The sequence below is a fragment of the Babylonia areolata genome, chromosome 11, assembly GCF_041734735.1.
Source record: "Babylonia areolata isolate BAREFJ2019XMU chromosome 11, ASM4173473v1, whole genome shotgun sequence".
In the NCBI taxonomy this organism is placed as follows: Eukaryota; Metazoa; Mollusca; class Gastropoda; order Neogastropoda; family Buccinidae; genus Babylonia; species Babylonia areolata.
The window spans coordinates 21,610,459-21,625,458 of record NC_134886.1 but is presented as its reverse complement, the minus strand read 5'-3'; the positions used below and the strand labels follow the sequence as shown (position 1 = coordinate 21,625,458).

The 15,000-nt window shown below is 46.1% G+C and overlaps 1 protein-coding gene across 1 annotated transcript in view; it reads left to right on the top strand.

Moving 5' to 3' along the window:
* The window catches only part of LOC143287173 (uncharacterized), a gene marked incomplete at its 5' end in the record, with an annotated part of 19,785 nt that overhangs the window by 635 nt on the left and 4,150 nt on the right, over window positions 1–15,000 (top strand). Inside the window, 2 exons of the mRNA XM_076595116.1 lie at window positions 8,539–8,618; window positions 8,694–8,730. Coding sequence (XP_076451231.1) covers window positions 8,539–8,618; window positions 8,694–8,730 — 117 coding nt within the window. The remainder of the gene's footprint in view (window positions 1–8,538; window positions 8,619–8,693; window positions 8,731–15,000) is intronic.

The following is a 15,000-nucleotide window of genomic DNA, read 5'->3' as shown; positions in this document are numbered from 1 at the left end:
TTGTTTGTTTGTTTGTTTGTTTGTTTTTGGTCTGGTTGGTGACAGACTACAGTTTTAGGGCTGATGGTAACTGGTTTAACAATGTCTAACTGTAATTAACACGAAGAAACCCTGGGTTGAAAATCAAGCAACAGGCAATCAAGTAAAAAAAAAAAAAAAAAATCACACATTTTCTGACTCTTGCTGATGTTTTGCCAATTTTTCACACTTAAATTCCGTGGTATAAGCCGAAACGGCTGTTCTGTAGTGCTGTGCTGTTTCTATTTGCTCCTTAGATTGATAAGTACTGTCACTGAGGAAATAGTTAGGCTTCCTGTTTACAGTCAGATGATTGTCATTGAGGAAATAGATAGGCTGGCTTCCTGTTTACAGTCAGATGATTGTCATTGAGGAAATAGATAGGCTTCCTGTTTACAGTCAGATGACTGTCATTGAGGAAATAGTTAGGCTTCCTTCCTCCAGACGTCTTGTTTCCTTCTTCCAGACGTCTTGTTTTCCCCTTCTTCCAGACGTCTTGTTTCCCTTCTTCAGACGTCTTGTTTCCCTTCTTCCAGACTCTTGTTTCCTTCTTCCAGACTTCTTGTTTCCCTTCTTCCAGACGTCCTGATTTTTCCTTCTTCCAGACGTCTTGTTCCTTCTTCCAGACGTCTTGTTTTCCTCCTTCTTCCAGACATCTTGAAGAAGTTAAACAGGACGTCTGGAAGAAGGAGAAAACAAGACGTCTGGAAGAAGGGAAACAAGAAGACTGGAAGAAGGAAACAAGACGTCTGGAAGAAGGAAACAGTACGTCTGGAAAAAAAGAAGGAGAAAAAGGGACGTCTGGAAGAAGGGAAACAAGACGTCTGGAAGAAGGGAAACAGGACGTCTGGAAGAAGGGAAACAAGACGTCTGGAAGAAGGAGAAAACAAGATGTCTGGAAGAAGGAAACAAGACGTCTAGAAGAAGGAGAAAACAAGACGTCTGGAAGAAGGGAAACAAGACGTCTGGAAGAAAGGGAAAGCAAGACGTGTAGAAGAAGGGGAAAACAAGGCGTTTGGAAGAAGGGAATAAAAGACATCTGGAAGAAGGGGAAAAGACGTCTGGAAAAAAAGAAAACAAGACGTCGGGAATAAAGAAAACAAGACGTCTGAAAGAAAGGAAACAAGACGTCCTAGAAGAAAGGGAAAACAGAGACGTCTGGAGAAGGGAAACAAGACGTCTGGAAAAGAGGAAAACAAGACATTTGGAAGAAGGAAACAAGACGTCTGGAAGAAGGAGAAAACAAGGCGTCTGGAAGAAGGAGAAAACAAGACGTCTGGAAGAAGAAGGAAACAAGACGTCCTGGAAGGAGAAACAAGATAGTCTGGAAGAAGGAAAAGACGTCTGGAAGAAGGAAACACATACGTCTGGAAGAAGGAAAAAGACGTCTGGAGGAGGAGAAAAGACGTGTGAATGAAAGAAAACAGACGTCTGGAAGAAGAAAAAAGACGTTCACCCTGAAAGACAGACACAAAACAAGGAAAACAAGACGTCGGGGAAAAGGGAAACAGTACGTCGGGAAAAAAAAAAAGGGAAAAAAAGGGACGTCTGGAAAAAGGGGAAACAAGCGTCTGGGAGAAGGGAAAAAAGACGTTGGGGGGAAAAACGGGACGTCTGGAAGAAGGGAAACAAGACGTCTGGAAGAAGGAAACAAGACGTCTAGAAGAAGGAGAAAACAAGACGTCTGGAAGAAGGAGAAACAAGACGTCCGGAAGAAGGGAAACAAGACGTCTGGAAGAAGGGAAACAAGACGTCTGGAAGAAGGAAACAAGACGTCTGAAGAAGGAGAAAACAAGACGTCTGGAAGAAGGAAACAAGACGTCTGGAAGAAGGAGAAACAAGACGTCTAGAAGAAGGAGAAAACAAGACGTCTGGAAGAAGGAGAAACAAGACGTCCGGAAGGAGAAAAAAGACGTCTGGAAGAAGGGGGAAACAAGGCGTTTGGAAGAAGGGGAAAACAAGACATCTGAAGAAGGGGAAAAGACGTCTGGAAAAAAGAAAACAAGACGTCTGGAAGAAGGAAACAAGACGTCCGGAAGGAGAAACAAGACGTCTGGAAGAAGGGGAAAACAAGGCGTTTGGAAGAAGGGAATAAAAGACATCTGGAAGAAGGGGAAAAGACGTCTGGAAAAAAGAAAACAAGACGTCTGGAAGAAGGAAACAAGACGTATGGAAGAAGGAAACAAGACGTTTGGAAGAAGGAGAAAACAAGACGTCTGGAAGAAGGAGAAAACAAGACGTCTGGAAGGAGAAAACAAGACGTCTGGAAGAAGGGGAAAACAAGACGTCTGGAAGGAGAAAACAAGACGTCTGGAAGAAACAAGACATCTGGAAGAAGGAGAAAACAAGACGTCTGGAAGGAGAAAACAAGACGTCTGGAAGGAGAAAACAAGACGTCTGGAAGGAGAAAACAAGACGTCTGGAAGAAGGGAGAAAACAAGACGTCTGGAAGGAGAAAACAAGACGTCTGGAAGAAGGGGAAAACAAGACGTCTGGAAGAAAGGGAAAACAAGACGTCTGGAAGAAGGGAAACAAGACGTCTGGAAGAAGGGGAAACAAGACGTCTGGAAGAAGGGAAACAAGACGTCTAGAAGAAGGAGAAAACAAGACGTCTGGAAGAAGGAGAAAACAAGGCGTCTGGAAGAAGGAGAAACAAGACGTCCGGAAGGAGAAACAAGACGTCTGGAAGAAGGAGAAAAGACGTCTGGAAGGAGGAGAAAAGACGTGTGGAATGAGAAGAAAACAAGACGTCTGGAAGAAGAAAAAAGACACTTTCACCCTAAATGACAATCACAAAACAATTACCTCGCCAGGGCAGCACGGAAGAAGCTCCCAGAGTGACTGTGTATTCACCGACGAAGCTCGAGAGAGAAGAATTTATTTTCATCCCCGACGTTCCTCCTGCCCTAAATGGCGAATCAATGTTTCACGAGTGGGACCCTCTTGTGTGGAATGGGCCGACCTTCCGCTGCCTCTGATTGGCCAGTTGGGAGGCGGAGAGAGAAGCAGGAGTGTTTGAAAGGTCATGACGAAGTCCCAATCAGATTTGGTGGAGAGAAACGTACTCCAGAAGATGATTGGGTCAGGGGTTATCTGGTGACAACAAACTGCCTGATGATGTCCCTTACTCCATTACCCCCTCCTCCCCCACCCCCTTGCTGGCCCTGTGGAAAGCAGCAGAGAAAGACTGTCATCGATATTTGGCATTTGAGAGTGTACATGTGGGGGGAATTAATGGGCTTATTTGCTCTCTCTGTCTTTGTCTCTCTCTCTCTCTCTCTGTCTCTCTCTCTCTGTCTGTGTCTATCTTCTCTCTCTCTCTCTCTCTCTCTCTCTCTCTCTCTCTCTCTCTCTCTCTCTCTCTCTCTCTCTCTCTCTCTCTCTCTCTCTCTCGTGTGTTTGTGTGCTCTTCTCCATTTGCTGTCAAGCTTTATAATCACACTTTAAATCGTGTTTGTGCAGTCCATCTGCAGAGCATCTGCAGCATAAAAAAGCACCTTCATGTATTGGCTAGGATAATCTAAATGAACAGAGGAATGAACAGTGTTATCATGGTGCCTCTTGAACTGTGATGAAGATTAGGATTCTCTCTCTCTCTCTCTCTCTCTCTCTCTCTCTCTCTCTCTCTCTCTCTCTGTCTGTCTGTCTTTCCCACCCTCCTTTTTCTTTCTCAAACACACGTGCGCACACAAACATGCATACACGCACGCACTCACATGCCCCTCCCCCCCCCACCCCCGCACCCCCCTCTCCTACCCCTGCCCCCCCAACACACACACACACACACACGCACACACTCGAAGGACTGACATACACAAGTTGTTACAAACAGAAAACAATACAGCAAAAAAGCAAATGCATGTCACTAACTTGATGTTTCAATTAATTAACCAACTGAATTGTGCAGGGAAACAAGCGTTGGTTGATATAATATGCTTTGTGGATTTTATAGATGGTAGTTGGGTTCATAGAAAGAAAAAAAGAGAACAACAGAAAATAGAGATGGACAGAGATAGAGAGAGAAGAGAGAGATGGGTAGAGACAGAGAGAGATGGGTAGAGATAGAGAGAGATGGGTAGAGATAGAGAGAGATGGGTAGAGATAGAGATAGAAGAGATAGATTGATAGAGATAAAGAAGAGAGAGATGGACAGAGATAGAGAAGTGAGAGATGGATAGAGATAAAGAAGAGAGAGATGGATAGAGATAGAAAGAAGAGAGAAATGGGTAGAGATAGAGAGAGAAAATAGAAATGGATAGATATAGTGTTAGAGAGGTAATATTGATAGAAAATAAGAGACGAGGGAAATACATATAGATAGATGGATATATATGAGGATCGGTAGTGAGATGGATGGATACATAGATAGATAGATTGGAAAACAGATAAATAGATAGACAGATAAGACAGCAACATCCCCAAACCTGTCCCTGTCCCCCATACACCCCTCCCCTCCCCTCCCCTCCCCTTCCGCCACCTCCGCCACCTCCATCAAAACACATGCCAGGCATCGACCCCCCAGTGTTCTTGCCCTTCTTCCAACAGCGGTGTGGAGGAGAGGAGGTGAGTTACACCAGCAGGACGGTTTGTTCTCAACAAACAACTCCCCCAGTCCAGACGTCCTCCCAGTCAAGTTTTTGTTTCTTTCTGCAGGAAATCTCATTTTGACCCTCGTCGTGGTCTTTTGAACACCCCCCTCCCCCTCGCCCCCCCCCCCCCCATCCCCATCCCCCTGCGCTCCATCCCTCCCCCCCCTCCCCCCTCGCCCCACAGTCCGCTCTGTCTCCTCCCTGTCTGTCTTCTCTCCCCCCCCCGTCCCCCCCCCCCCCCAGTCCGTTCTGTTCTCCTCCCTGTCTGTCTCTCTCCCCTTTCTGTCTTCTCGTCCCCCCCCCCCCACCCCCGGTCCGCTCTGTCTCCTCCCTGTCTGTCTCTCCCTTTCTCTCTTCTCTCCCCCCTCTCTCCCCTCCCTCCCTCCTCAGTCTTCTCTGTCTCCTTCCTTTCTCTCCCCTTTCTCTCTTCTCTCCCCCTCTCCTCTTCCCCCTCCCCCCCCCAGTCCCGCTCCTGTCTCCTCCCTCTTCTCTTCCTCACCTCCCCCCCTACCCATCTTCTTCTCCCTCTCCCCCTCTCCCTCCCCTACCCCACCCTTCCCGCTTCTGTCTCCTCCCTGTCTGTCTCTCCCCTTTCTGTCTTCTCTCCCCCTCCCCCCTCTCCTCCCCCCCCCCAGTCCGCTCTGTCTCCTCCCTGTCTGTCTCTCCCCTTTCTCTCTTTCTCCCCTCCCCCCTTCTCCCCCCCCCCCACCCAGTCCGCTCTGTCCCTCCTTCTTACCTCTCCCCTTTCTCTCTTCTCTCTCCCTCTCCTCCTACCCCACCCCCCCCCCCAGTCCGTTCTGTCTCCTCCCTGTCTTCTCTCCCCTTTCTCTCTTCTCTCTCCCCCCCCCCGTCCGCTCTGTCTCCTCCCTGTCTGTCTCTCCTCCCGCTATCTTTCTTCTCTCCCCCCTCCCCCCCTCCCCCCCACCCCCAGTCCGCTCTGTCTCCTCCCTGTCTGTCTCTCCCCTATCTTTCTTCTCTCCCCACCCCCTCTCTCCCCACCCCCGTCCGCTCTGTCTGCTCCCTGTCTCTCTCCCCTTTCTGTCTTCTCTCCCCCACCTCCCCCCTCTCCCCCCACCCCCAGTCCGCTCTGTCTCCTCCCTGTCTGTCTCTCCCCTATCTGTCTTCTCTCCCTCCTCCCCCCTCGCCCCCCCCCCCCCAGTCCGCTCTGTCTCCTCCCTGTCTGTCTCTCCCCTTTCTGTCTTCTCTCCCTCCCCCTCCCCCCTCCCCCCCCCCCAGTCCGTTCTGTCTCCTCCCTGTCTGTCTCTCCCCTTTCTCTCTTCTCTCCCCCTCTCCCCTCCCCCCCTCCCCAGTCTTCTCTGTCTCCTTCCTTTCTCTCCCCTTTCTCTCTTCTCTCCCCCTCTCCTCTTCCCCCTCCCCCACCCCCAGTCCGCTCTGTCCCCTCCCTGTCTGTCTCTCCCCTTTCTCTCTTCTCTCCCCCCCTCTCCCCCCAGTCCGCTCTGTCTCCTCCCTGTCTATCTCTCCCCTATCTTTCTTCTCTCCCCCCTCCCTCCCCCCCCTCCCCCACCCAGTCCGCTCTGTCTCCTCCCTGTCTCTCTCCCCTTTCTGTCTTGTCTTCCCCCCTTCCTCCCCCCTCCAGTCCGTTCTGTCTGCTCCCTGTCTCTCCCCTTTCTGTCTTCTCTTCCCCCCTCCCTCCCCCCTCCAGTCCGTTCTGTCTGCTCCCTGTCTCTCCCCTTTCTGTCTTCTCTTCCCCCCTCCCTCCCCCCTCCAGTCCGTTCTGTCTGCTCCCTGTCTCTCCCCTTTCTGTCTTCTCTTCCCCCCTCCCTCCCCCCTCCAGTCCGTTCTGTCTGCTCCCTGTCTCTCCCCTTTCTGTCTTCTCTTCCCCCCTCCCTCCCCCCTGCAGTCCGCTCTGTCCCCTCCCTGTCTCTCTTCTCTCCCCCCCCCCTCCCCTCCTCCCCCCACCCCCAGTCCGCTCTCCTCCCTGTCTTGTCTTTCTCTCCCCTTCCTGTCTTCTCTCCCCACCTCCCCACCCCCTCCCAGCCCCTCTCCTTCCATCTAGTTAGTAAACGGAAAGAGGAAGGCCAAACATGTCGTTGCGTATGGCAATGATCGTCATGACACTGAGTTATCAGTATGGGAGGGTTGGGGGGAAGAGAAGACAGAAAGGGCAGAGACTGCGGGGAGGGGGTGGGGGGGGGGAAGAGGGGAGAGGGAGAGAAGACAGAAACGGGAGAGGAATTGTACGAAGGAATATAACCCCAACCCCCTTTTTTTCTAGCTTCTTCTTACACAGCCTAACTGTAAGATTCCTATCATGCTGTTCCAGCAGTATCATTAGTTCACAACTGTTTTTAAAAGCTTACCAGAGAGTACTTTTTTTTTTCGTAGATACACTACATTTCTTTTTCGCCCAGTAGACATAAATATTGGATGGAATGAGATAAGTTGCGACAGTGGTAGTATGTAGTCTGGATGCTAGTGAATAGCATTTTCATGGCTCAAGTCTGGTTTCAAAACTCTTATGATGATCACATCTCTCTCTCTCTCTCTCTCTCTCTCTCTCTCTCTCTCTCTCTCTCTCTCTCCACACACAAACACACACACACACACACACACACACACACACACACACACACACACACACACACACACACACACACATATATATATATATATATATATATATATATATATATATATATATATATATATATATATATATATATATATATATATACATTATTTCAGAGGTCTAGCTGACTTAAAGCTCTTAGTGTGTTGGTACACACACATAATATGTTTCTGATATATCTGCCATTCCTGCAGGCTTTATCCCTCGGACTGGTTCACCCCCCCCCCTCCTCATCCCCCCCCTCCCCGCCCGCCTTTTTTGTTGTTGTTGTTGTTGTTGTTGCTGCCACCTGCTGTCTAGTTTCCCGCTTTAATCTGTCTGTACACTGTCTTTTTTCCCCGTGGGAATATTATAGGAGACTTCCGATTATACAGGGAAAAAAAGATATATACACAAAAACGACAACAGCAACAACAACAACAACAACAACAACAACAAAACACACACAGAGAAAAAAACACATGTGAGAGAGACAAAGACAGAGAGACAGACAGACACAGAATGAGAGAGATAGAGAGAGAGAGAGAGCGCGAGAGACAGAGAGAGAGAGACAGACACATAATGAGAGAGAGAGAGAGAGAGAGAGAGAGAGCACTTAACACCGGACACTTTTTGTGCACATTATTTGTAGTTGCTTTTGTATCTGTATTTCTTTTATCACAACAGATGTCTCTGTGCGAAATTCGAGCTGCTCTCCCCAGGGAGAGCGTGTCGCTACACTACAGCGCCACCCTTTTTTTTGTATTTTTTCCTGCAAGCAGTTTTATTTGTTTTTCCTATCGAAGTAGATTTCTCTACAAAATTTTGCCAGGAACAACCCTTTTGTTGCCGTGGGTTCTTTTACGTGCGCTTAGTGCATGCTGCACACGGGACGTCGGTTTATCGTCTCATCAGAATGACTAGCGTCAAGATCACCACGCAAGGTCTAGTGGAGGGGGAAAAATAATATCGGCGACTGAGCCGTGATTCGAACCAATGCTCAGATTCTCTCGCTTCCTTGGCGGACGCGTTACCTCTGGGCCATCACTTCACATTAGCTATAGTTATCACTACAGACATTGAAAGGTTGAGGTATGGGGTCCAGAAAAGTTACAGGTGTAAAAGCAACATGTACATCATATGTCAATCCAAAAACCTTCAGTGAAACGTTTCTTTCATACCGTGAAGGAGAAATTTCGACAAATTCTGGTTACGTGCTTCATTTTGTTTCTATTTGGAGTAATAATCCTTTTTTTATCTTTTAGAGTCCTTCAGAATTATTTGAGGTCTGAACAATTTCAATTTATACTCGAACAATGCGTGTTCTTCAATTTGCACGTCACATTTATTCTCTGTTGACAGAGCGAGAGAGAGAGAGAGAGAGAGAGAGAGAGAGAGAGAGAGAGAGAGAGAGAGAGAGAGAGATGGACAAGAACAAAAAAGTTGGAATGAGGAAAATGAGACAGCAGGCAGACTGATAGATTGACCGAGGGATAGATAGATAGATAGATAGAAAGAGAGAGAGAGAGAGAGCAAGAGAGAGAGAGAAGAGATGCAAAGACAGAGAGACAGACAGACAGACAGAGACAGAGACTGAGTGATAGATGCAAAGAGAGGGAGAAGACAGAAAGAGAGACAGAGACAAAGATAGAGACGAAGACAGAGACAAAGACAAAGACCAGAGACAGAGACAGACAGACAGTTGTACACTTTGTGTGGGCGAGATAAGAGGAGGGGCAGGAGGAGAAGGGTGGTGGGTGTGGATCTCACTCCAGGGACCAAGCCCACAGGGCTCGCTAAGCCTTTTAAGCTGGCCAGATGCTGAGCACAAAAAAACATTCACCGGAGGTTTGAATCCATGCTTCAGAAGCAAAAACACCAGGCCTCCAAGTCTAGACTGTGGACACAAGGGACATGGCTTCTCTAATTCATGACCGAATCTAAGTTTCATGGAAGAAAAAGAAGAAGCCGAAGAAGAAGAAAAAAAGAGAAAATGTGTTGAAAAGGAGAGAAATGTTTTCCCCTTTCCTCACCCTCTCCCGTTTATGTCTCCTTTCCCCCCACCAACGTAGGCTGTACATGACAATTACAAGGTAATTATTTGACTATTGTAGCACGGAAGAACCTCCCAGAGTGACTGTGTATTCACCGCCGAAGGCAGAGAAAGGAGAGTTTATTTTCATCCCCGACGTTCCTCCTGCCCTAATGGCGAATCAATGTTTCACGAGTGGGACCCTCTTGTGTGGAATGGCCGACCTTCCGCTGCCTCTGATTGCCCAGTTGGGAGGCGGAGAGAGAAGCAGGGGGGTTTGAAAGGTCATGACGAAGTCCAAATCAGATTTGGTGGAGAGAAACGTACACCGGAAGGTGTTTGGACCAGGGGTTATCTGGTGACAACAAACTGCTTGATGGTTTCCCTTACTCAATTACGCCCCTTGCTCGCCCAGCAGAAAACAGCAGGGAAAGATCAACTTCGATCTTTGGTGTGTAAACGTATGCATGGCAGGCATGAACGTGTGTGCGTGCGTGCGTGTGTCCGTGTTCGTGTGTGTGCGTGTGTGTGTCTGCATGCACGCTTACACACTCATGTGCAAAAAGAACTTATATTTACCATGGTTTCGGGGGAAAAAAAATGACAGACAGCAAACAAAGAAACTAAAAGATCTGGCAGATTTGTACAACAGTTACGAAGCAATGACACTGCTGGAGCAACACAAATGAAGTGTACCCACAGGTTCACCATTTTAACACTCCACAGAACCTCCATGGCAAATCAATGATGGGTAGCTTATCCACTTTCTTGTGGAATCGCTGATCTTCTGCTGCCTTCAAATGGTCGGACAATCTGAAGGTCCCGGGTGCGAAAGTGGAGTATGGCTGCCCACATGGCGGAATAAAAACGGTCATACACGTAAACGCCCACTCGTGTATATAATTGTGAGTGAGTGAACGTGGGAGTTGTAGCCTACGAACGAAGAGGAAGAAGAAGAAGAAGAAGTGGTCAGACAGAAGGCGACAGGAATGGTCACAGACACGGTGATGGGAGAAGGGAAGAGAATGGGGGAATAAGGCTAGAGTTGAAAAAGACCATGATGAAGGTCAAATCAGATTTCCTGCAGAGAAACCTGCCTGGGAAGATGTCTGGACGGAGGTTGTTTATTGAAAACAAACTGCCTGATGGTGTCACTCATTCGATCAGACTGCTGTTGGAAGAAGAGCAAGAAGAAGAATCACTCTGGGATCAATCCCTGGCATGTGTGTTGACGGAGACAGTGGTGGGAAGGTAGGAAGGAAGTCTAGGGGGTGCAGTGTTGAGATGAGAGAAGGAGGGGAAGGTTTCGGGGTTTTCAGCCGCCCCCCTCCTCGGACTTCATGTCTTCTGTCTGCCCCCAGAATTAGAACTAAAAGTTTTTTAGTAAAAAAAGCTTTTTGTTTTCTTTCTGACAATGCCTTCAAAGTATAGAATTATCTCCCTTAAAATATGTGTCATGTAGAAACTGCTGCAGCCTTTGAAAATACTAAAAACCTATATTGTTTTCCACAATAACAACTGAACCTTCACTCCCTACTCCCCCCCCCCCTCCTTTTTCCCAATCCAAATTTCTATTTTGTCCTGGTATTTGTAATCAATATGATGTACATGTATTTGTGCTTGTGTTTTTTCGTTCTTAGCTCTCTTTACATTTTCACAATTAGATATTCTGCATGGATATGTATACTACGTGTTATTTTGGTTTCAGTGCGTCTGTGTGTGTGAGTGCACACATGCATGTATTGTGGTGTGTGTGTGTGTGTGTGTGTGTGTGTGTGTGTGTGTGTGTGTGGTGCGTGCGTGCGCGCGCACGCGCGCGCGCGTGTGTGTGTGTGTGTGTGTGTGTGCACTCTTCCGTTTGTGCATGCATGGGCAAGTTTGTTCATATTGTCATTATATGGATAGTGTTGATGTTCTTGATACATGCATGTAATTGAGGTGACTGAAGATTAAATACATACCTTAAAGATCCCGTTTTCTATGTCAGAGTTCGGTGGGTTATGGAAAACAAGATGATACCCGGCATGCACCCCCTTCTCCCTGAAATCGGAGTGTGACTGCTTACATGGCGGTGGCAAAAACGGTCAAACACATAATAGCTCATTAATGTAAACGAGAGAACGTGGTAGTCACAGCCCAGAGACGAAGAGAATGCCTTTGATGGGTTCATTTCCATGTCTTCACAGTTCACCACACTGACCACTTTGCCATGGTGGCTGGTATGGGACACTGTTAATGCCAACACATATATTTGATTTTACCAGGTATTCATCTTTGTAAGTTTTTTTTTGTTTAAATTCATACAACATATAACACTGATAAATTGCAGCATCATCATTCACTACCTCCTGTTTCCTAAAGTCAAATCGAAAGCATGAATGCATCTTATTGAATGCATGTTGACAGGCTCTTAAACAATATTGAATGGTTATATTCATTAACTCTTATCAGGCAATTGAAGAATTACAGTTTCTAATGGGTGAGAATGGTGCATCATAACATTCTCATGTTTACGCACACACGCAGGTACACACACACACACACACACACACACACACACACACACACACACACGTGCGCCCACGAACACGCACACGTCTTATATTGACCTTTGTCATTCTTTTCCACTTGTACAGCTTTGCCTCAGTTTCAGCAAAGAACGTAATTAAGTTAGGACACGCCATCTATCTGTTTGTTGTCAGCACATCCCTGGTACAAACATCTTCCAGTAACGTTTCTCTCCACCAAATCTGATTTGGACTTCGTCGTGACCTTTCAAACACTCTGCTTCTCTCTCCGCCTCCCAACTGGCCAATCAGAGGCAGCGGAAGGTCGGCCATTCCACACAAGAGGGTCCCACTCGTGAAACATTGATTCGCCATTAGGGCAGGAGGAACGTTGAGGATGAATATAAACTCTTCTCTCTCTAGCCTTCTTCGGTGAATACACAGTCAGTCTGGGAAGTTCTTACTGTGCTACTCTGGCAACGTAATTGTTTTGTGATTGTCGTTTTAAGCCTACAGGGTTTGGTTGGGAAGCAGGGAGAAAGGCGAGAGAAGTGACAAAGGGAGAAGGTGAGAGTAGGGAGAATTTCTCAATCATTTTCTTTATATTCTCGTTTGTTTTTTGTTGTTGTTTTTTTTTTGGTTTGTTTCTTGTTGTTTTGTTTTTTGTTTTTGTTTTTTGTTTTTTTGTTTTTTTTTTCTACTGGACATTGATTCTGACTAGAGGAAGAACATTTGTGTCTCATGTGTCTACAATCCAAGCGTAGGAAATTTGTGTGTTTTTGTCATTGAAGTTTGGTTCCAAGTTTTAAGGAACTTTTTTGTTAGTGTGTGTGTGTGTGTGTGTGTGTGTGTGTGTGTGTGTGCGTGTGTGTTGTGTGTGCATAGTGAAATTCAGACCACTCCTTTCTTCTCTGTCCTACCTGTTCCCACAACCTTTGAGAAATGTATAGCTTATCACTCTCTCACTGTGTCTGTCTCTCTGTCTTTGTATCTGTCTCTGTCAGTCAGTCAGGCTGTCTGTCTGTCGGTCGGTCTGTCTCTCTCCCTCTCTCTCTCCCTCTTCCCCCCCCTCTCTCTCTCTGTCTGTCTGTTTGTCTGTGAAGCAAACGTGTGGGCAGAGGAGGAAATTAAATGCTGCAACCACTATCACAAAATGACGCATCTTTGTTTATGTCTGTCCTTCTCTGCCTCTCATTTTTTCCCACTTTTTATCGCACCCCTCACTCTTTACCTTTCTCTATAGCCTCGTCGATATTCGAATATTTTCTTTGGCCACACATATATTTGAATATTTTCTTTTTATCCTCCTCCTCCTTCATCTTTGTCTTCTTCATCACTCTTCCATAAATGCATCAATCCATCCATCCATCCACCCATCCATCCACCCATCCATCCATCCATCCATCCACCCATCCATCCATCCATCCATCCACCCATCCATCCATCCACCTATCCATGTCATTGATTCATTTGTTGATGTATTCTTCACAATCATCATCCTAGTGATGGTAGTAAGCTGATAGTTGAAATTTACAAACACCACCAGATAAACCCTGGTTCAAACATCTTCCAGTGTACGTTTATCTCCACCAAATCTGATTTGGACTTCGTCATGACCTTTCAAACACTCCTGCTTCTCTCTCTGCCTCCCAACTGGCCAATCAGAGGCAGCGGAAGGTCGGCCATTCCACACAAGAGGGTCCCACTCATGAAACATTGATTCGCCATTAGGGCAGGAGGAACGTCGGGGATGAAAATAAACTCTCTTTTCTCTGCCTTCGTCGGTGAATGCACAGTCACTCTGGGAGGTTCTTACTGTGCTACTCTGGCAAAAAAAAAAAAGCTTTGGAAATCGTGGTATCAAGCCTATTTTTTGAGATTGTGATAGGAAGGGTCAGGGTAGCAAGAGTGAATTTCCTGTCTCTCTACCACACACTGTGCTCTCTTTCTCTCCTTTCTGTTACTGCTGGAATGAGAGAAGGAGTGTCCCTTGTGTCAACAGTCCAGATGTTAGTGGCTTGGTGTTTTTGTTGGTGAAGTCTGGTTCCAAACCTCTAATGGACTGTTTGTTGTGTAGAAAACCCCGCTGACTTCAATCACTATGACCCATGTATGTGTCTGGAGTGAGGTTCCTCTCTCCTCCCTTCTTTACCTCCTCTCTTGTTCATTTGTTGACTTCCCTGATGGCAGAGAGCAAGGTAAAAAGACTGTACTGCTTGCCAACCATCGGAGGAGAAAAATATCTATCTATCTATCTATCTATCTATCTATCTATCTATCCATCTATAATATATCTATCTATCTATCTATCTATCTATCTATCTATCTAATCTATCTATCTATCTATCTATCTATCTATCTATCTATCTATCTATCTATCTATCTATCTATCTGTCTGTCTGTCTGTCTGTCTGTCTATGTGCCTGATACACAGTCTACCTCTTTTTTTTATATTATAGTTGTTTCTATAGTTGTTTCTCTTATCTGCTTTCTTTCTTTCTTTCTTTCTCTCTATCTGCTATCTGTGTCTCGCTTTCTTTCTTCTCTGTCGTTCTCTTTGCTTTCTATATACTCAACGATTTTCTATGTTATTCTTCCTTTTATTCCTTCGCTCTCTCTTTCTTTCATTTTACTATCTTTCTGTGAAATCTTTCTTCTTTCGTTATGTTTCATGGGTGAAAAAGAGCAATCATAAAACAAAACTGTTTACAAAAGAAAATCTGATCCTACATGATTTCAAAGTTTGTTTTGGTCATGTTTGAAAATTATCCGCTTCGTCGTCCATCAGGAGGTCAGATTTGGTTTTATTTTACTTTTATTTCAAACGATTAAACAAAACTGTTCCGCCTGAAGCACACATTTTGATATGATATGACACGGATACTTACACCGTCTCCACCTCCTGTCCATCCGCCATTGTAGACATGTAACGATCAGTCTTCCTTTTTTGTTGATCTACCAAAATATGGTTGGATACATGTTACCTTTAGTCAGTTTTGTTTCAACAAATCACACCCATTTGCACCCTCAAGTTACTCTGCAGCAGATCCAATGTTCGGCTTCATGAGGAACATTGTATCACTGCACTCCATCTGTCCCACCCCCTTCCATCCTGTCAGTGAAAAGCAGTGCAAGATTGGTCATTCCAACTCAAGAGGGGGCTAAAACAGAAACACTGGTTTGCCATTTAGTCGAATTGGAAAACTGAAATTAAAACAAACCCCTCTTATTTCCACCTTGGAAGGTGGATACGGAGCCAGTATGGGAGTTTCCCTATATACTGCT